The sequence below is a fragment of the Rhinatrema bivittatum genome, chromosome 11 (genome assembly GCF_901001135.1).
Source record: "Rhinatrema bivittatum chromosome 11, aRhiBiv1.1, whole genome shotgun sequence".
Classification (NCBI taxonomy): Eukaryota; Metazoa; Chordata; class Amphibia; order Gymnophiona; family Rhinatrematidae; genus Rhinatrema; species Rhinatrema bivittatum.
In genome coordinates this window covers 37,081,117-37,101,495 of record NC_042625.1, presented here as the reverse complement: position 1 = coordinate 37,101,495, position 20,379 = coordinate 37,081,117, and the positions used below count along the sequence as shown (strand labels likewise).

General features: G+C 46.5%; 1 protein-coding gene across 1 annotated transcript in view; it reads left to right on the top strand.

The window, feature by feature from the left end:
- Positions 1-20,379, top strand: part of NCOR2 (nuclear receptor corepressor 2) — a 545,866-nt gene that overhangs the window by 449,024 nt on the left and 76,463 nt on the right. Inside the window, 4 exon segments of the mRNA XM_029571687.1 lie at positions 6,861-7,013; positions 7,495-7,581; positions 15,037-15,320; positions 17,164-17,530. Of these exon segments, the coding sequence (XP_029427547.1) occupies positions 6,861-7,013; positions 7,495-7,581; positions 15,037-15,320; positions 17,164-17,530 (891 nt within the window).

The following is a 20,379-nucleotide window of genomic DNA, read 5'->3' as shown; positions in this document are numbered from 1 at the left end:
TCTGGTGATTCCCCCTCCTCCACTCTCTCCTGTGGCGCAGGCTGCAGAGGAAAGCCAGGAGGGGGGAGCAGACTCGGAGGACAGTCTCCTCATGCAGGGGTCTGATGATCCAGAGGAGTTTTCTCCAGAATTTGTCCTTCCTGGCAAGGAGGGGGGGTGCAGGAGAGTGAGATCCAGGGGAAAACTGCCATTCTCGCCCAAAAGACCAAGGATGACTTTGGTGGGCAGTTCTGGGGATCTTCTCAAGCACCTGGGGTGCTGGGAGACCCCAGGGATCTGGATGACTCGGATAAGATGCAGGAGGATCCTGCATCACCGCAGGGAGCAAATCCGGATGGGTTCAGAATCCTGATGCGAATAAGAATGATCTGGATCTGGATGAGGGTCACACCTTAGAATTTTCATGCCTGGTCCCACTGCTCATCACGAAGCAGTAGAGGGGACTGCAGATTTGCTAAGCTTAGAAGCCATAGTTCCGCTGAGCAAGCAAGGTCGGGGGAGGTACTCCATTTATTTTGTGGTTCCTAAAAAGGAAGGGTACCTTCCATCCCATCTTGGATTTAAGAACATTCGACTAGAGCGCAGGCAGCCTCTTGGGCGGAGTGTCAGTTGGTGTCTCCCCAAGACATGTAGGGCCGCAGTGTGGTCCTCGTTTCATACTTTCACCAAGCATTACCGGTTAGACGTTCGCGAGCATGTGAGTTTCGGGGAAAGTGTGCTGAGAGCAGGTCTTTCAGGTTCCCGCCCAGTGTAGGGGGTGCTTGGGTATATCCCACATGTCTGGAGTGATCTGGGTATGAACAAGAAAGGAAAACTGGTTCTTACCTGCTAATGTTTGTTCCTGTAATACCACAGATGAGTCCAGAGACCTGTCCTGTGTACTGCCGAAAGACTGATTATCCTGGTGTTTTTGTGCATATTATAATCACATTTTTCAATCTGTTCAGAAGTTGAGCGGTTTATCAGAGTGTTTCTTTTTTGGGAGTATGTGAGCCTCCAGTTCAGGGGGTTTATTCCAACCCAGTTTTTTTTTCTGGTTCACCCTGGAAAGGGGATTGGTATCTACTCTCTGGCTTGCGTACAGGTCAATACTGAGGATTGCAGTCTCAGTTATGTAGCAGTGCCTCAAAAGTTTTGTTCTCTGCCTCCATCTGCTGGTAGGGATGCATAAACCCACTCATCTGGACTAATTTGTGGTAATACAGGAATAAAAATCAGAAGGTAAGAATCAATTTTCCTGTCATCAACCCCCAGCTCATCTGCCTCAAATCAAGGGGCTGGGAGGAAGGCGCTCTCTCTCTATTATCTATTTTTTTTTTTTTTTTTTAAACTGCAGCACTGCAGATTTTGCACCATCTGCTGAAGATAGAACAATACTGAGGGACTGCAGGTAGCACACTAGCAGGCCGATTCAGTAAAGCCCGCTCTCCTGGCGCGCACACAGGCCACTGGTGAATGGTGAATAAAACAGAAAATGTCATAATGCCTCTGTATCACTCCATGGTGAGACCGCACCTTGAATACTGTGTACAATTCTGGTCGCCGCATCTCAAAAAAGATATAATTGCGATGGAGAAGGTACAGAGAAGGGCTACCAAAATGATAAGGGGAATGGAACAACTCCCCTATGAGGAAAGACTAAAGAGGTTAGGACTTTTCAGCTTTGAGAAGAGACGACTGAGGGGGGATATGATAGAGGTGTTTAAAATCATGAGAGGTCTTGAACGGGTAGATGTGAATCGATTATTTACTCTTTCGGATAGTAGAAAGACTAGGGGGCACTCCATGAAGTTAGCATGGGGCACATTTAAAACTAATTGGAGAAAGTTCTTTTTTACTCAACGCACAATTAAACTCTGGAATTTGTTGCCAGAGGATGTGGTTAGTGCAGTTAGTGTAGCTGTGTTTAAAAAAGGATTGGATAAGTTCTTGGAGGAAAAGTCCATTAACGGCTATTAATCAAGTTTACTTAGGGAATAGCCACTGCTATTAATTGCATCAGTAGCATGGGATCTTCTTAGTGTTTGGGTAATTGCCAGGTTCTTGTGGCCTGGTTTGGCCTCTGTTGGAAACAGGATGCTGGGCTTGATGGACCCTTGGTCTGACCCAGTATGGCATTTTCTTATGATTTTATGTTCTTATGTAAATTAGGCCCGGCGTTAGAAACGGGCAAAAGGAGCGGCGGCTATCAGCGGGTTTGACAGCAGACGCTCAATTTTGCCGGTGTCGGTTCTCGAGCCCGCTGTCAGCCACGGGCTCGGAAACTGGACGCCGGCAAAATTGAGCGTCCGGTTTTTGACCCGACAGCCGCCTGCCAACTTTCAATTTTTAAAAAATTTTTTTTTACTTTTTTTTTACTCTTCAGGACTTCTGACTTAATATCGCCATGATATTAAGTTGGAGGGTGCACAGAAAAGCAGTTTTTACTGCTTTTCTGTGCACTTTCCTGGTGCCGGAAGAAATTAGCGCCTACCTTTGGGTAGGCGCTAATTTCTGAAAGTAAAATGGGCGGCTTGGCTGCACATTTTACTTTCTGAATCGCACGCGAATACCTAATAAGGCCATCAACATGCATTTGCATGCTGAGGGCGCTATTAGGTTCTACGGGTTGGATGCGTGTTTTCTGCCCCTTACTGAATAAGGGGTAAGGGAAAACGCGTGTCCAATAGCAGGTTACCCTATCGGCCTGTAGGTTAGGTACAGTGTCAGTAAAACTTTCTCTGTCTCCATCTGCTGGCAGGGAGGCAAAACCCAGGAGTCTGGACTGATCTGGGTGCGTTCAGGGAAAACGTTTTTTCCATTATTGCCAGGCACTTGTGTCCAAGGTGCATACTGTTCTCCAGATATTTGTTACCATTGAAATATCCAATTAGTACTAAAGTAGAAAAGTGTTCTGTGTGCTCTGTCCACCTCTTTTGGACCGGTCCGTAGTTGCATGTGTCCATAGAGAGAGGCTGAGTATCTCCTTAGCCAAGGCTCTTAGAGCACAAGAGTTAGACACCCAGAGAGAGAATGTTTTTTAAGCTTTACTAATTTGCAAGGAAGACAACAAAAATACACTTCCGAGTAGTGGCTTGCACAGTGCAGCTATCTGTTAAGAAAACTGATCACACAGCTGAAAATATGAACTCACAGCAAGCACTACATGAAAACATACCCTGTTGACATAGCTGGAGATCCTCAGCATTTAGTGATCTAATCAATCAACTAATGACTTAAACACATTCAAGCAGATAGTCAAAAGATCCAGGCGCCTACCTTAAGGAGTTAGACATCTAGATATCCCTAAATGACACCCCCCCCCACCCCCCACCACCACCACCATCTAAATTTAGGTGTCTGTTTTTTAGTTAGCACCTAAAGTTAGATCTCTGAAAAGTGGATGGGGTCAGATCAGGGGAAGCAAAGGGTGCTCAGCATGGATTTCCAGTGCCAGGTTCCTAATGTATGTGCTTAACTGTAAGCAGATAAATAGCAGGGCTAATTTAGGAGCCTCAGTTTACAGCGTCTATTTTCAAGTGAACTTAGGGTCCTAAAGTTATGTGCTGAATGACAGCTTTTTTAAAAAATAATCTGCCTCACTGTAACTCTCTTTGACAGCTTTCCCCTCTCTGTGTGTGTTCTTGACATATAAGCAGAATTAAATATGAGTGGTGACTTTATAGTCCAATTGGACATGTAGAAATAAATGTCAGTGTGCAAGCTATAGGTGACCCCTTTCCATGTGGTAAATGAATATGTTTGGGATGAGCTTTTGAGTGCCGTGTTGCCTTCATGAGGTCAGTGCAGAAAGAGCTTGAGATGATGTTGCCCAAATATCCATGTAATTTACGGATTATGTTACAAGGGGTGGTGCTTGTTTTAAAAAGCTGCAGAGAGTTGTAAAGTAAGTAGAATGATGTATTTACAGAGGATTGAGAAAGCTGAGGCTGACAGACAGCAGAAATTACAACTGCAGGAGGACTTTAACTGTTAATGGGTGAAGAAAGCAACATCCCTGATAAGTCCCTTTGTGCTTGTTTCAAAGTGTTTGATCATTTGACGCTTGAATGTCTTATACTGTTGGTGGTTTTTTTGAAGTTTCTTTTTCAGTCTCTTGATCAGAAGATTAAAGTGATGTACCTAGGAGGAAAAAAAGATTTCAAACATTAGGTGCACAATACTGGATTCTAAGCGATGAATCACCACCCAGAAGAAGGGCCTTGGAGACCTTGCGGCGAAATCATCTGCTCGGTGTGCTGCGGTGGTCAAAAAAGCAAATAGATTGCTAGGGATTATTAGGAAAAGAAAGGATAGGATAAAACTGAGAATAGCATAATGCCTCTGTATCGCTCCATAGTGCGACCACTTCTTGAGTGTTGTGTGTGGTTCTGGTCACCACATCTCAGAAAAGATACAGAGCAGAATTAGAAAACATACAGAGCAGAGTAACAAAAAACGATAAAGGGGATGGAATGATGCCCCTGTGAAGAAAGGCTAAACAGGTTAGTACTCCAACTTTGAGAAGAGACAACTGAGAAGGGGATATGATAGAAGTTTATAAAATCATGAGTCGGGTAGAACGGAATACAGGGGATGATCATTTACCCTTTCTAATTCTAAGGCATGAAACTAGCAGGTAGCAGATTTTAAACAAATTGAGAAAGTATTTATTTTCACTCAGCACACGCTCAAGCTGTGGAATCTGTTGCCGGAGGATGTGGTCAGGGCGTCTAGCATAGCGAGTTTGAACAGGTTCCTGGAGGGCAAGTCCGTAAACCGTTATTAGCCAGGTAGATTTGGGAAAGCCACCGCTTGTCCCTGGGAGTGAGCAACAAGGAATGGATCTACTCTTTGTGGGATATCTGCCAGGTACTCCTGAACTGCACTGACCACTATGGGAGCCAGGATGCTGGGCTCGTTGGGTCTTTGGCCTGACTCAGCATTCCAAACATTGTGCGCTTGTGATCACTGGTGCGGTGGTCTGGCCCGGAAGCATTCTGTTCCACACTTACTCTTCCTTGTGTCTGTGAAAATGTATCCTTGTCCGTAATCTGTGACCCATTTCCTCCTTCACTTTTTCTGCATTTTTAACATACAAATAATACCACATTAACAGAAGAGAGAAATGTAATCCACACGAGCATCCTAATTTTTCTCATTTAAGTCAGATGTGATTTTGAATTCCATTTCTATTAACTACTAATGGGAACATTTTGACTGACTAGGTTTAGGAGAATATTCAGCCCTGATCTCTGAAATTTTCCTCCCCACCATCTGTTAGCCCCGATCTGACAACCACCGCCCCCCAGCACGGGCAGATTTGCGCTGTATAAAGTCCAAATACCTTCCATTCCTTCTCTGCTTTCTTTTCTTCTTCTCTCTCTCTCTCTCTCCTCCGTCTGTTGCCCCATGCACCAGTTAATCCTTCGCAGAAGAGAAGTGTTGTTATTCCCTAACCGAAGCACTTGGCATTTGGCTCACATTTGCCCCAGTTGTGTCTTGTGTCACACTGTGCCAGCGAGGAGGATCTGGACTCCAGCAGTTCCTGGCACTGCAGGCAGCTCTCGTTCCAGGGATGGGCCCATGTGTTTATATCACCAAGCCAGGGCGTTTGTCACATAAGCGGGGGGGGGGGGGGGGGGGGGGGCACGCAGCTGTTCCATAAACTTCCTGGTGTATCCGCGGGGCGTGTTGCCCTTCTGAGGAAAGCAGGCTTGAGGAATTTCTGATTAGGTAGAAGACAGGAAAATATGCTCAGCCAGAGCGTGAAGGGTCTGTGCTGTTTAATTTCACTTCATTTTGTGTCAGTGTGTGTGTGTCTGACTTTAAAAAGCAGCATGCATTTTAAAACATTCTTACTGTGTGTGTGTGTTTGATTTTTAATTTTTTTTTTTTTTTTTTGCCTTTTCGTGGATTTTTTTGGAGGGAGGAGGTTTGCAATTGTCCAATATCCCGTATAGTTGCTTCATACACGACTATTTTTACTATGTGTACCTTTTAGCGGTTTTTCAAAGAAGACCTACCTGGCAAAACTTGTCTTTGAAAATCAGATAGCATAAAGTGCTAAAAGCATCCATCTACTTGGCACCTACAGTTTGTATTGTTGGTGAAGAGCAGAGGGGTAAAGTAACTTTTGTATTTTACACCCCTCCCCTGTTCCAAACATACCCCTGGGGGTGCATTATTTATTTATTTATTTTTAACCAGGCTGTCTGCACAGTGTGGAATCCTACATGTACTGTTAGCACAATAGATGAGGATGGTTTCCAGGCAGGCTGGTTTAATCCAGGTAGATAGCTTTGCAGATTGTCTTCTGCTGATTTAGAATTTGCAGCCTGTTTTGTTAAGAAATTTTGACATTTCCATGGAACACTACTGAAATTACTGCTAGCACAGCAGGAGTTAACGCCGAGTTTTGTGGCATGTTTCTTGGTTCACATTTTTTGTCCTCATCTCTGCGTCTCTTCCCCCTTTTGATCATTTCCCAGGCATTTTGCCTTTTTTTTTTTTAAATGCCTTTGTTCATCCTTTTGATACCTTTGCTTCTGTTAAGTTATCACTGAATTCCAGCAAATGGTTGTCACACATGTTGGCTAACCATGGCTTGTACCACATGTATTCAATAGCCAACAGGCCCGTTCATGCAACCAGTAGGTTTCATAGGGACCACCCAGAGGTCACATGACTGCTAGTGCCCAACATTCTTAGCAGGTGACATTGTAGGGGGGGGGGGGGGACATCCAGTTTGAAGAAAACCTATGATTGGTTTTCTTTTTGTTTAGTCTTAATATATCTTCCATTCTGAATAACCATAAATGCTCTTCCATTTCTTTTCCTTTCATGTGGATCTGATGTCTGTGTCTCTTATCTATTTTCAGGTGGTGTCGCTGCTGCTCAGAATTCCAAGGAGGACAGCAGAGCCTCTGGTACTTCCCATGAAGGCGGCGGCACGAAGCGTACATATGATATGATGGAAGGCAGGACCCCACGGGGTTTACCAGTCCGTGACCTCTCATCGTCTGGTATTGAAGGTAAGTCAATGAACGTGAGTCTGCACATCAGCGGGACTCATTTGGAGGAATGCACAGTTGCGGTTTCCCGCTATTGTCCCATAGTTAAGCCTGGAGAACGTACCCGGGTAACTGCTGATTCACCTGAGCAAATTCTCAAGAAAATTGTGCATAGCAATAGTTACCTTCTGCCAGTTTTACATTTTGTTTGGCATTCTTCTAAGGATCAGCACAGCAGATTGAGTGTCAGCAGTTCCTGCATGTGAGGAACTTTACAAATTTTTTAAACTGTTAACAGTAATGGAATAAAATTCAGATCCAAAAGAAGAGGCTGGGAGGAACAGTTTTGTGTTTTAACAATCATGTGAAATCTCGAGCACTCTTTTGAGGGTCTGTTTTTCTGGTACTGTGACGTCCACTTCAAAGAAAATCGTGTTTTCTGCTCTTGCGATTTGAGCACAGCAACCTTTTTCACAATCTGAGATTTTTCTCTCCATCTTAGGTCTCATGGGTCGCGCCATTCCAGCAGACAGACACAGTCCGCACAACTTAAAAGAAGTTCACCACATGCGGGGCTCAATCACACAAGGTAAAGGAGACCATCTAGTACATCCTTGCCCCAGTGCATGTCTGGAGGGGCCCATCTTTTCTTTCCACTTCCTTTTTCAAGTGGAATCTGTGGCTTCCGATGTTGCTTCAACCTTCCAGCCAGTTGGGAGGTTGAAGCAGTCCAGCCAGTTGGATTTTCAGGATATCCCTAATGAATATGTATGAGAGATATTTCCTAGCGTGTAGCCAGATGGTCTTAGGACCAATGGGTTTATGCTTCCTGTCAGCAGATGGAGACTGAGTCAGGTTTCAAAGCTGACGTCACCCTAGATACCCCTGCAGTGACCTCAGCCTTTCAGTATTTCTCCATCTCCAGCTGATGCGGACATGCTTTCCCTATGGGGATCGCTGTACCTTTTGAAAGAAGAAATTCTACTTTAAATTGGAGAAAAGATTGAGCCCTGCTCTCCTGCAGTGATACCTAAAAGTCCCTCCCCCAATTGAGAATTCCTGAGGTGATTTCCAAGATCCCTCAGAAATGTGCCTTGGTCCGGTAGCCAGTTCCCGGCATGGACTTTACTGCTGAAGCAGCTGAAAGGCAGTGAGTGCAGGAAGCCGAGTGCATGGCAACTGCCAAAGCTCTCTTCCCCCCCCCCCCCCCCCAACACACACACAGCCGGAGACCACCTCTGTGCTCAGCCGATAAGTGCTGAGCCCAGGTAAGTAAAAAAAAAAAAAAATTCACCACATGCAGGGCATGTCTTATCGAAACCCCTCCAATACAGAGACATTGGAGGGGTTTCGGTAAGGCTAAAGAGTAGCAAATCACCTGGACCAGATGGTATGCATCCTGGGGTACTGAAAGAAATAAAAAATGAAATTTCTGATCTATTAGTTAAAATTTGTAACCTATCATTAAAATATCCATTGTACCTGAAGACTGGAGGGTGGCCAATGTAACCCCAATATTTAAAAAAGGCTTCAGGGGCGATCCGGGTAACTATAGACCAGTGAGCCTGACTTCAGTGCAGGGAAAAATAGTGGAAACTATTCTCAAGATCAAAATCGTAGAGTATATAGAAAGACATGGTTTAATGGAACACAGTCAACATGGATTTACCCAAGGGAAGTCTTGCCTAACAAATCTGTTTAATTATTTTGAAGGGGTTGTTAAACATGTGGATAAAGGTGAACCGGTAGATGTAGTGTATTTGGATTTTCAGAAGGCATTTGACAAAGTCCCTCATGAGAGGCTTCTAAGAAAACTAAAAAGTCATAGGCTAGGAGGTGATGTCCTTTCATGGATTACAAACTGGTTAAAAGACAGGAACCAGAGTAGGATTAAATGGTCAATTTCTCGGTGGGAAAGGGTAAACAGAGGAGTGCCTCAGGGATCTGTACTTGGACCGGTGCTTGATTGTGATACATTACAGGAGGACCTTGCAAGACTGTGGAAGATTGGGCATCCAAATGGCAGATGAAATTTATTGTGGACAAGTGCAAAGTGTTGAATATAGGGAAAAATAACCCTTGCTGTAGTTACATGATGTTAGGTTCCATATTAGGAGCTACCACCCAGGAAAAAGATCTAGGCATCATAGTGGATAATACTTTAAAATTGTCGGCTCAGTGTGCTGCAGCAGTCAAAAAAGCAAACAGAATGTTAGGAATTATTAGGAAGGGAATGGTTAATAAAACGGAAAATGTCATAATGCCTCTATATCGCTCCATGGTGAGACCGCACCTTGAATACTGTGTACAATTCTGGTTGCCGCATCTCAAAAAAGATATAGTTGCGATGGAGAAGATACAGAGAAGGGCAACCAAAATGATAAAGGGGATGGAACAGCTCCCCTATGAGGAAAGGCTGAAGAGGTTAGGGCTGTTCAGCTTGGAGAAGAGACGGCTGAGGAGGGGATATGATAGAGGTCTTTAAGATCATGAAAGGTCTTGAACGAGTAGATGTGAATTGATTATTTACACTTTCGAATAATAGAACTAGGGGGCATTCCATGAAGTTAGCAAGTAGCACATTTAAGACTAATCAGAGAAAATTATTTTTCACTCAACGCACAATAAAGCTCTGGAATTTGTTGCCAGAGGATGTGGTTAGTGCAGTTAGTGTAGCTGGGTTCAAAAAAGGTTTGGATAAGTTCTTGGAGGAGAAGTCCATTAACGTCTATTAATCAAGTTTACTTAGGGAATAGCCACTGCTATTAATTGCATCAGTAGCATGGGATCTTCTTAGTGTTTGGGTAATTGCCAGGTTCTTGTGGCCTGGTTTGGCCTCTGTTGGAAACAGGATTCTGGGCTTGATGGACCCTTGGTCTGACCCAGATTGGCAATTTCTTATGTTCTTAAGACTTCCACTTGTCTTCTTGCTCGATGTGCCATATTGATGTCATTCCCGATCCCATTGGCGTAAAGGGAAGTGGACTTCTGAGCATGTTGAGTGCCCCCCCCCCCCGGTGGGCTAGGCCCCACATTAAGCTTGGTCGGCACACCACATGGTTGGCCACGGTGGCGCCATCTTGTGCGCGTTTTTGTACCTGTATTATCCACTATAGAGTTTCGGTATGCGCAGTGTGTGTCTGCTCTGCGCACAGGCTGTGCGCATAATGTCATGTGCGTACATATGTGCACAACTTACTAGGCACAGAATACAAGAAAAGCCAGGGGCACGGGACGTGTGTGTGCCTTGCTGAGGCCTGCATAGTCACCCAAAATCTGTGCGCATAAAATTTTAAGCGCAAGCTGTTTGAACACGCAGTTACCATCGCCAGTGGCTCCAGCAGCAAAGAAACATAAGCTCCTTTCTCTTTGCGCTACTTTTCATATTAGGGCTGTACAGTCTGACCTGTTTTCTTGCTTATGTCAGCAGCTAGAGCACGTTTGCGTTTCCCTAAAGTGGATGCACTGGTCTGTGCCATCTTTAAGTGAACTATCCCAGTGGAAGGAAGAGCGGCCATAAAGAATGCGCACAATAGGCGGATGGAGGCCATCCTTAAACAGACCTTTGTCACAATATCAGTGACCTTACATTGACTGCTTCTTGTTGTGCCCTGGTAGCTCGTTCGTGCCTGCTCCTCTCTCGGGAGGTGGATGACTCGGGGGCAAATTCCAGAGCAGTTATGGAACCCGCCACAGTATTTTTAGCTGATGCAGGCTCGAACCTAGTCAGTACCTCAGTTAGAGGAGGGACCTCAGTGGTGGTGGCCAGAAGATAGCTATGGCTGCGGAATTGGTCAGCAGACGTAATCTTCAAGGCAAATCTCACAAAGATGCCCTTTAAAGGATCACTCCTCTTCGGAAGCGACTTGGAAAAGCTGGCAGTAAATTGGGGGAATCTCCAGTACCCTGGCCACCAGATGATAAGAGGAAAGCAGTTACAGCATCCCTCACCCATGAAGGGTCGATTCAGGGGCTCCCACCGCTTTCGCCCCTACAGAAACGAGACATTTCAGAGGTCTCTGTCCTTTTGGGAGAGCTCAGTCCTTTTGGAGTCAGCAGCCCAAGAGAGAGTCAGGCTCGGGTTCAGGTTCATCCCGAACCCCCCAATGAAGTTTTGCCGACCCACCCTTGGAACGAGAAGATAGGTGGTTGACTGTCCCTCTTCTACCAATGGTGGGTCGAGATCACTTTGGACAAATAGGTACTGGAGGTCATACGAGAAGGATATGCGCTGGAATTTCGCAGCACTCCTCAGGACATATTCATTATATCTCCTTGCCACTCCCAGTACAAGAAGCAGGCAATGGAGACTACCCTGTTAAGGCTCCTCAGGATGAGGGCTATAATCTCAGTACCTACACCCCAGGAAAATATGCTGCGTTATTCCATTTATTTCATCATACCCAAGAAGGGAAGGCTCCTTTTGACGCATCCTGGACCTCAAGAGCGTCAACCAACATCTACAAGTGATTCATTTCCGTATGGAAACCCTACACTCCGTGATAATAACCATACGTACATATTCCAATCCAGCAAGAACATAGTTTCCTATGCATTGCAGTACTGGGTCACCATTATCAGTTCCGGGCACTGCCCCTTGGCTTGGCCACTGCCCCCAGAACATTTTCCAAGATTATGGTGGTCGTAGCAGCATCGTTGAGAAAAGAGGGAATCCTGGTGCCGCCCATACTTGGACGACTGGTTGAACCAGGCAAAGTCTGTAGAAGAGAGTCTCTTGGTAATCAACAGGGTGACCTCCTTGCTTCAGGAACTCTGTTGTTTTTGTCCAGGTTTACGACCCAATCTGAAAACCATCCCAGTCCTTGGAATAATTGAGAGTCTGGTTTGACACCAAGCACAGCAAGGTCTTCCTCCTGATTATGTGGATAAGGAAGTTGATATCCCAAGTGCGTCTGTTGATGAACACGATACACCTGACGGTGTGGAGCTATCTTCAAGTCCTCTGATGGCAGCAACCCTGGAAGTAGTGCCTTAGGTGAGGGCACACATGTGACTACTTCAGTGCTCCCTGCTGTCATGTTGGAACCCGCTGTCTCAAGACTATTTGATTTGCCTCCACTTACCGATGGAAGTATGCTCTCAGATCCAGTATTGGCTGCAGGAAGCTCATCTCAGCAGGGGTGTACCCCTGTCCCCTCTGAACTGGCTGGTCCTCATAACAGATGCGAGCCTCCGGGGCTGGGGAGCTCACTGTTAAGTGACAGCCCAGGGGCATTGGACCAAGGAAGAGGCCCTCTGGAACATAAATCACCTAGAAGGCCCGGGCAGTTAGATTTGTGTGTCTACAATTCAGCCACATACTCCAGGGTCAAGCAATCCGTGTAATGTCGGACAACGCAACAACAGTAGCCTACATCAACCGCCAGGATGGAACCAAAAGCCAGCAAGTGTCACAGGAAATAGATCTCCTTATGGAATGGGAGGAAATACATCTACAAATGATCTCAGCTTCCCACATTGCAGCAAAAGATGTCAGAGCAGACTTTCTAAACAGGGAGAGTCTGGATCCAGGAGGGTGGACGTTGTCGGCCAAAGCCTTTCAGCTGGTAGTAGATCACTAGGGTCTCCCATCCACTGACCTGCTGGCCGCATCTCACAATGCGAAAGTTCCCTGATTCTTCAGCCACAGAAGAGATTAGTTGACTCTGGGGATTGATGCTCTTGTTCAGACCTGACCGGAAGAGAAGCTGCTAAATGCCTTCCCTCTGTGGCCCCTCATAGCCAGGGTTATTTGCAAAATCGAGCACCACAGGGGATTAGTCGTACTAGTAGCTCCAGGCCCAGGCATCCGTGGTATGCAGACATGCAGAGACTCCTGGTGGAGACCTCCCTGTGCCTCCCACTGCACAGGGACCTGCTACAACAGAGACCAGTCCTTCAGGAGGATTCAACTTGATTCTGTCTTTACGGTCTGGCCCCTGAGAGGGTTCGCCTGATGAAGTGAGGATATTCGGCGACAGTAATTGCCACCTTATTCCACGCGCAGATGTTCTCTATGTCCCTAGCGTATGGGCAGGTCTGGAGAGTATTTGAAGCCTGGTGCGAGGAATGTAGTGTTTCCCCTCAGATGATCAAAATCTCACTAATTCTGGAATTTTTGCGGGACAGCTTGAGTAAAAGTTTGACCCTTAACACCTTGAAGGTCCAGGTAGCGACTCTCTCCTGTTTCAGGGGCGAGGTGAACAGAACCCGCCTGTTGGCTCAACAGGACATGGCCAGTTTTCTGAAAGGGGTAAAGCACCTCCGCCCACTTCTACAATGGCTGGTTCCCTTGTGGAATCTTAATTTAGTATTGGAGTTTTTGGCAGGGGCCTCCTTTCGTCCACTGCGCAGTCTTTTCTTGCGTTTAACCCTGAAAACGATGTTCTTGGTGGCTCTGTGGTCGGCATGTTGCATTTCTGAACCTCTAGCGTTGTCGTTTTGGGAGCGGTTCATCCACATGACTCAGGAGCGATACAGCTTCGTACCGTTCCATTCTTCTTGCCCAAGGTAGTCTCGGAGTTTCATTTGAATCGGTCCATTTCGTTGCCATCCCTAGATAAGCACAAGGACGTGGAAATATACCGCCGTTTGAATGTCAGTCAGGCTTTTGGTGCAGTATCTGGAAGTTTCAGAACCAGTCCGAAAGACAGACCGCCTGTTTGTCCTTCACGGTGGAAGTAAGTAGGTTGAACCAGCTTCGTGAGCTACCATAGCTCAAGGGATTAAGGAGGTGGTCACAGGAGCCCATGTGGAGACAGGAAAGCCATTACCCCTTCAGGTTAAAGCTCATTCCACTAGGGCTCAGGCAGTCTCATGGGCAGAAGCTAGACTGCTGTCTCCTGTTGACATCTGCTGAGTGGCGACATGGTCCTCCATGCACGCCTTCTCTAGGTTCTATTGCCTGGACTTTCTGGCCTAGGAGGATGCAGCCTTTACAAGGGTGGTGTTAACTGGACCACGGGCAGCCTCCCACCCCATCGGGAGTAACTTTTGTACATCCCATTGGTCCTGAATCTATCTGGCTACATGCTAGGAAACGGAGAAATTACTTACCTGATAATTTCGTTTTCCTTAGTGTAGACAGATGGACTCAGCATCCCATCCATGGCTGCCCAAGAATGGTGCCAAGGATTCGCCTGTGGAGTGGATATCAATTCCAAGAGATTACGGGTAAGCCGTCATCTAGTTCCTAGATCAGGGCATCTATAATCTTACTGGGGTTCAGTATTTGGTTGAGTACAGTTACGGTTATCTATTTAATTAAGTTTTTTCGATAGTATGTCCACAGTGGCTTTTGAAGAGAATACTGAAAGGCTGAGGTCACCTCACAGGTGTATTAAGATGATGTCAGCTTTGAAATCTGACTCCGCCTCCATCTACTGGCAGGGGAGCATAAACTCGTTGGTTCTGAGTCCATCTGTCTACACTAAGGAAAACACAATTATTAGATAAGTAATTTCTCCATTTGCCTACACTGGAGGCAGTGCATATAAATATTTTCATGCATATTCATTAGAGATATCCTGAAATTCCGACTGGCTAGGGAACAGTTGGGGAGGGGGGCCCAAGAACTAGTTTAAGCACCACTGCTGTAATCAGTGTAACTCAAGTCAAGGCATTGGATGTAATTTATAACATGGCAAATGCCAAAATTCATATTAAAACGTGATCCCAGTGTGTGTGGTGTTTAGTAATTTGAAAACACACTGCCATCTCAGCGGGCAGAGAGTAGCGATTTTCTGATGTCCATTCTACACTAACTCAGATTTCCAGAGAGAAGAGAAGGAACCGATACTGTTGTTATCCAGGAACCGGTGTTGAGGTGCATTTTCCTGTTCTTTTGCAAAGAGGATGGGACTAGCAGAAAAGCAAGTGCTTAAACCAAAGAGTTATAGAAGCAAAAAAACCCAGATTCAAATTCCACCCAAGTGCACTTCTGTGCTTGAGACCTCAAGCAAGCCACTTATGTTCTCTGTACTAACTTAGTAATAAGTATTTAGAAAAATTGATTCTGTTGTGCTGGGGGTGGTGTTTCTTACAGGAATTCCTCGATCCTATGTGGAAGCTCATGAGGATTACCTGAGAAGGGATGCCAAACAGCTGAAGAGAGAGAGCACTCCACCACGGGGCCTGCTGGAAGCCTACAAAGTTAGGCCTCACGAGACCCTACCGGCCCCCTTGAAAATGAAAACGGCTCATGAAGCCCTGGTAGCTACGGTGAAAGAAGCGGGGAGATCGATCCATGAGATTCCCAGTGGAGAACTGAGGCATGCACCCGAGGCCCCACTAGCATCAAGGCCCATGAAGGAAGGCTCAATTACACAGGTATGAGGGGAGCACAGGCAGCTTCATAAACAGCATGCTAAATGGAAGGATATCAACTGCCTCCCAATTTCAGGTGAACAGGAGTAAGCGCTCCTGGATTATTCTCTAGGATCTTGTTTTATCAGTAATATTTTTTTTTATCTGTCTTTAAAAAGGTCAGATCTTATTCTGGAAATGAAAATAATTTGAGGGCCTTAATATTTGACTCCCTGGATTGGTCTTTGTAACATCAGGGCTACCCAGATACACTTTGACGCAGTTTAGTAGGAGAGATGGTGGTCCTACAGCTGTGATCTCGAGGTTGTAAAGCCATGGGGAAGTGGGATCTTCCCTAGTTCAACTCCACAAGGAAGCTTGCAAGGCCGGAGCCTCCCCTGGACTTCTTGGGTTACCTAAGACATATCTGCCGTACTAATTTCTTTTATGTCAGTCCCCGGTAGGAAGCATTGCTTATGCCTGAGAACATTGGGTGAGCCATCAGAAAATGGGGCGAGGGGATTTTGGAGGCCATCCTCCACCCTGCCTTACTCGTAGCATCCCAGCATGCGATGCCTCTGTTAGGTCTCTTCCTCTGCTCATGAACATGCAGAGAGCAGGGTTCAGGTTGAAAATGGCCTGTCTTCCCTGGCGTGCACGTTTATCCATACTAAAAAGAGGCATTCCCTTGGGCTTTGTGTAAGATGGGGGAGGAACCAGGGCACATTCCTTTTTTATTTGTAGCTGCGTGCATGCTATTTTGCTCCCCTCCCCCTCCGCCCACGCAAATAGGTGGAAAGCACAGGGCACATTTAACACTGGGGCCTTGCACCTTGCTAACTTTCAAGAAGGAATAATGCTGGTAGTTTCTCTTTGAAAACATGGCCTAAAATATGTGCTCACCTGGCTTGCAGTGGCGTGGGCTGGCTAGAAATTACAGCACCACAGTGTGCACCACCACTAGCGCTGAAGAAGCTTGTGCGCAGTTCAGTACTGTATGTTGTCAGAAGGGGGCGCATTGTCTGCATGTGTGGATGTGTAGCAAAGCTCAGTGGATTTCTGGTGGTTCAAAAAAATTGTAAAATGCACAATTTTGAAAATAGCTACTTGAAATACACATGTAGAGAGTCTCTTTCCTGCCATTTCTTTTAGCAGCAGATTGCAAAACTTCCTCATTTTCTGGAATATTTTGCCCTGTTGTTGCCTGGCCTTGAAGGGTGAATGCCATTAACGCGTTATAAAATAGTTATTAAAATCAATTCTCTTCTCGTTAGTCTCAGGGAGAGCATTGTGAGAAGGCAATTACCCGGGTAAAATGTCCCTGACTGAAAACTGCCCCTATCCAAATGCAGGTTGCATAGCGCACTGACAATCGGCCACGTTAACAGGATGCATTCCTCTGGGTGTTCTTAGATTGGGGGAGGGGGAATAGTGTACATGCATGAGAGAGCCTAAAGCGCACAGGGTTTTATGTGCCTTCTCTCTCCGTCCTCTTGGTTACCCACATACACCGCAAGTGCAAAGTAAGTGGGTGGGGTGGGGGGTATTTTTTTTAGCACACATATTTTCAACCATCTCATTTTCAACGGGAAACACGGCAGGCGGATTCCCTTTGAGGTGTTGTGTGTGTGCAGGTCCAGTCATCCATGTACTTTGAACATAGCCCTGACCATTGAAAACTGCCATCTTACATAGCAAGATATTTCTTTCTTAGCTGAGTTATCTGTGCTAGAAGATCACTCCTTTTATACAAATCAGACAAAATCTAAGAAAGCTCCAGTAAGGTGCTAAGAATCTCTCTTCAAATTGTATCTGATGTACGTTCATGCAATGTGTTCTCTTCTTGGGGTGGGGCTATCTTTTCTAGGGTACCCCTTTAAAGTTCGAAGCAAATTCTTCAACAGTAAGTTCTAAAAAGCACGACGTCCGATCGATCATCGGTAGCCCCGGGAGGAACTTCCATACTGTGCATCACCTGGATGTCATCCAGGATCCCAGGGCTCTGGAGAGAGTGTGTTATGAGGAGAGCCTGAAGAGCAGGCCCAGCCCTGCCGCCAGCTCTGGAGGTTCAATTACAAAAGGGGCGCCTGTGACTGTGCCCGAGCCAGGGAAGCCTCGCCACAGCCCACTGTCCTATGAGGACCATCAAGCAGCCCACGGAACAGCCTTTGGCAGCCATTTGCATAGAGGGTCTCCAGTTTCTATGAGGGAGACGGCACAACGGCAGCACGAAGGTAATATGGTGCCTCACACCTCACTGCTTGTGCTAATAAATTACTCGTGGATTTTCTTACCCTGAACTGAAAAGCAATCCAGGGCCCAGTTCCCTGTATGTACCCAGATCAGTCCAGACTCCTGGATTTTGCCTCTCTTCCAGCAGATGGAGACAGAGAACGTTTCGCTGACTCTGCCACATAGCCTAGTGTGCCACCCGCAGTCCCTCAGTATTTCTCGGTCTCCAGCAGATGGTAGATGTGCAAAACCTGCAGTTTGGAAATTATGTTTAAATCTGTTTTATTGATGATCCAATACAAACTTTCAAACAAGCAGTCTGGAAATTAGTTAAAAAAAAAAACAAAAAAAACCCCAACAACAAAAAAAAAGCATCATATATATAGAGAGAGAGATTTAAAGAAGACTTACTCCTGGGAGGTTGGTAGGTCCTAGTGGGGCTGAAGTGGACGAGCAGGGAGTTGGGGGACCCTTTTAGAGTTCAGTTCTTCACCAGCTGTAACCCCCAGCGGTACAGCCAGTTCCCTCTCCCCCAGGAGGACTTTGCGGAGCCTGCTGCCCTTCTTCTGTGAGGGAGGTAACTTTAAAGTTTAAAAAAAAAAAGTTTTTTTTTTTCTTTTTTTGTGTCAGTGTCGTCCCGGGATGCAGATCGGGGCAGCAGCCTTGCAGGGACTCTGGGCAGCAGCTCTCATGGTGATTTTTTTTTCTTCTTCTGAAGTCCTCTGGGCGGCTACCTGTGCACGTGATCGGGCAGGCTTCAGACATGACGCACAGCAGTCATTGCTTTGTGTGTGGCAAGGCACGCACGGGGCTGTCCTGGGTAGGTTTCTGTCCCCGCTGCCTCTCTGGGGGAGAGGGCAGCTTGGGAACTTCGGCAGTGGCATCGGGGAAGCAGCAAGAGCCTAGAAGGCTCACAAGTGATTCTAGTGCAGCAGCGGGCCCCTTTCCGATTAACATGGGAACGGTGGCCCTTTTGTCTTCCCTCACAGCTGCTTCTGAAACTGTGGGGGTGGGGAGGGGGATCTCCCTCCTCAGCTGTCCCTGGCTGATCAGAGCCCCATGGATGGCTGGGGGCTCGGGTCTCAGTTGGCGGAGGATGAGGACCTCCTAGGGGAGGATTCTGTTGATTCTGCAGCATTTTGTCAGATTTTGTTTTATTGCTGCCCAAAGTGTACCTGGACAGGAAAACAGTGGAGCAGTGTGTCTCCGAACACGTGAGGGGTCGACAGGATCTCGGCCTAGGAAGAAATCCAGAGTTTCGTGGACTAATGCTGCGACAAGGAATTGGCGAGTTCTTGGTAGGGCGACTCAGTTAGACATGGTGAACGAGGCCTCGGAGGATTCTGAGGATGGGAATCCTCCAGCGGATGACCCTCCTGAGATGAAGCCTTCTCCGGATGGACAGGATACAGAGGAAGGGCTGGGACAAGCCCCAGCTGTTGAAGAGGATGATCCTAAGTTGGTTCATCTTTTCCACAGGGAAGAGCTGTGGCCCTTTATCCCCTATGTCCTTAAGGAGCTGGGGATTAAGGTTCCGCAGGAGGAGTCTGGTCAAGAGGAGGTGGATCCAATCATGGATGGCTTAAGAGGTCCAGCGAAAGCTTTCCCCTTCCATAAGTCAGTCAGGAAGTTAGTGGTCAGGGAGCGGGATACTCCGGAGACCAGCTTAAAGGTTGGCAGAGTGATGGATAAGTTATAGTCATTACCAGAGGGCACACTTGAGCTGTTGAGATTTCCAAAGGGAAGGAAGCTGGAAGTCTGTCTCAAAAAGATTTTTGAGGTGTCTGCCCTAGGCATTCGTGCTGCGGTTTGCAGCAGTTTTATGCTTCGGGCTGGACTATGCTGGGTACAGCAGTTGCAGGCGGGAAAAGCGATGTCTGCTTTAGAGGCAAAGCAGGCTGAGCGGCTATAGGCGGTGGTGGCCTATGGAGCGGATGCATTATATGATCTCAAAAGGACTTCCTCCAGAACTATATCAGTGGTCTCGTCCAGGAGACTCATTTGATTACGAAACTGGTCGGCGGATGTTTGGTCCAAGTCTGTTAGGAGCGTTACCTTTTAAAGGAAACTGCTTTTTGGAGAGGACTTGGAAGAGCTAATGAAACATCTAGGGGAAAATAGAGCATAGATTTCCAGAGGATAAGCCGAAAGGTGGGAAAGGATCCTTTCCTACGTATTCTCGCTTTAGGGTGAATAGATGTTTTTAGCAGAATAGGGCTTTGGTGGGGAGCCCAGAGGCAAGTTACTGGGAGACAGCAGTCCTGGAGCCAGTCTTTTTGAGGTCGCAAGCCGAACACGGATGGTTCCGGCCAGGTTGTGGGTGGAGCCAAGTCCACCCAATGAAGCAAGACTGGTCCACTCCTTGGTTCCAGCAATTTGGGGTCAGTTGACTCTGTTTTACGAGGAGTGAGCCAAGATCACAACAGACCGGTGATTCTTAAGTGTGATGAGAAGGTTACATTTTAGAGTTTGCTTGCCCACTAAAGAACTTGTTCATGGTCTCCCCTTGCACTTCCATTGCAAAAAGGTGGGTGGTACAGGAAACAATCAGCCACTTACAGATGCTGGGAACTATTGTTCCCATTCCCGCAGAGGAAGGTATTTCATTTATTTCGTGGTCCCAAAAAATAGGGGACCTTCCGTCCAATTTTGGACATGAAAAAGGTAAACATGGCTCTCAAAGTTCCTCATTTTTGAATGCAGACTCTGAGGTCAGTCATTGCAGCGGTGCGCAAAGGGGAGTTCTTGGCTTCGCTGGACCATCAAAGTTTCCTGAGGTTCATGATCCTTGCGACACACTTTCAGTTTTGCTCCCTTCCATTCAGATTGGTGACTGCTCCAAGGACATTCA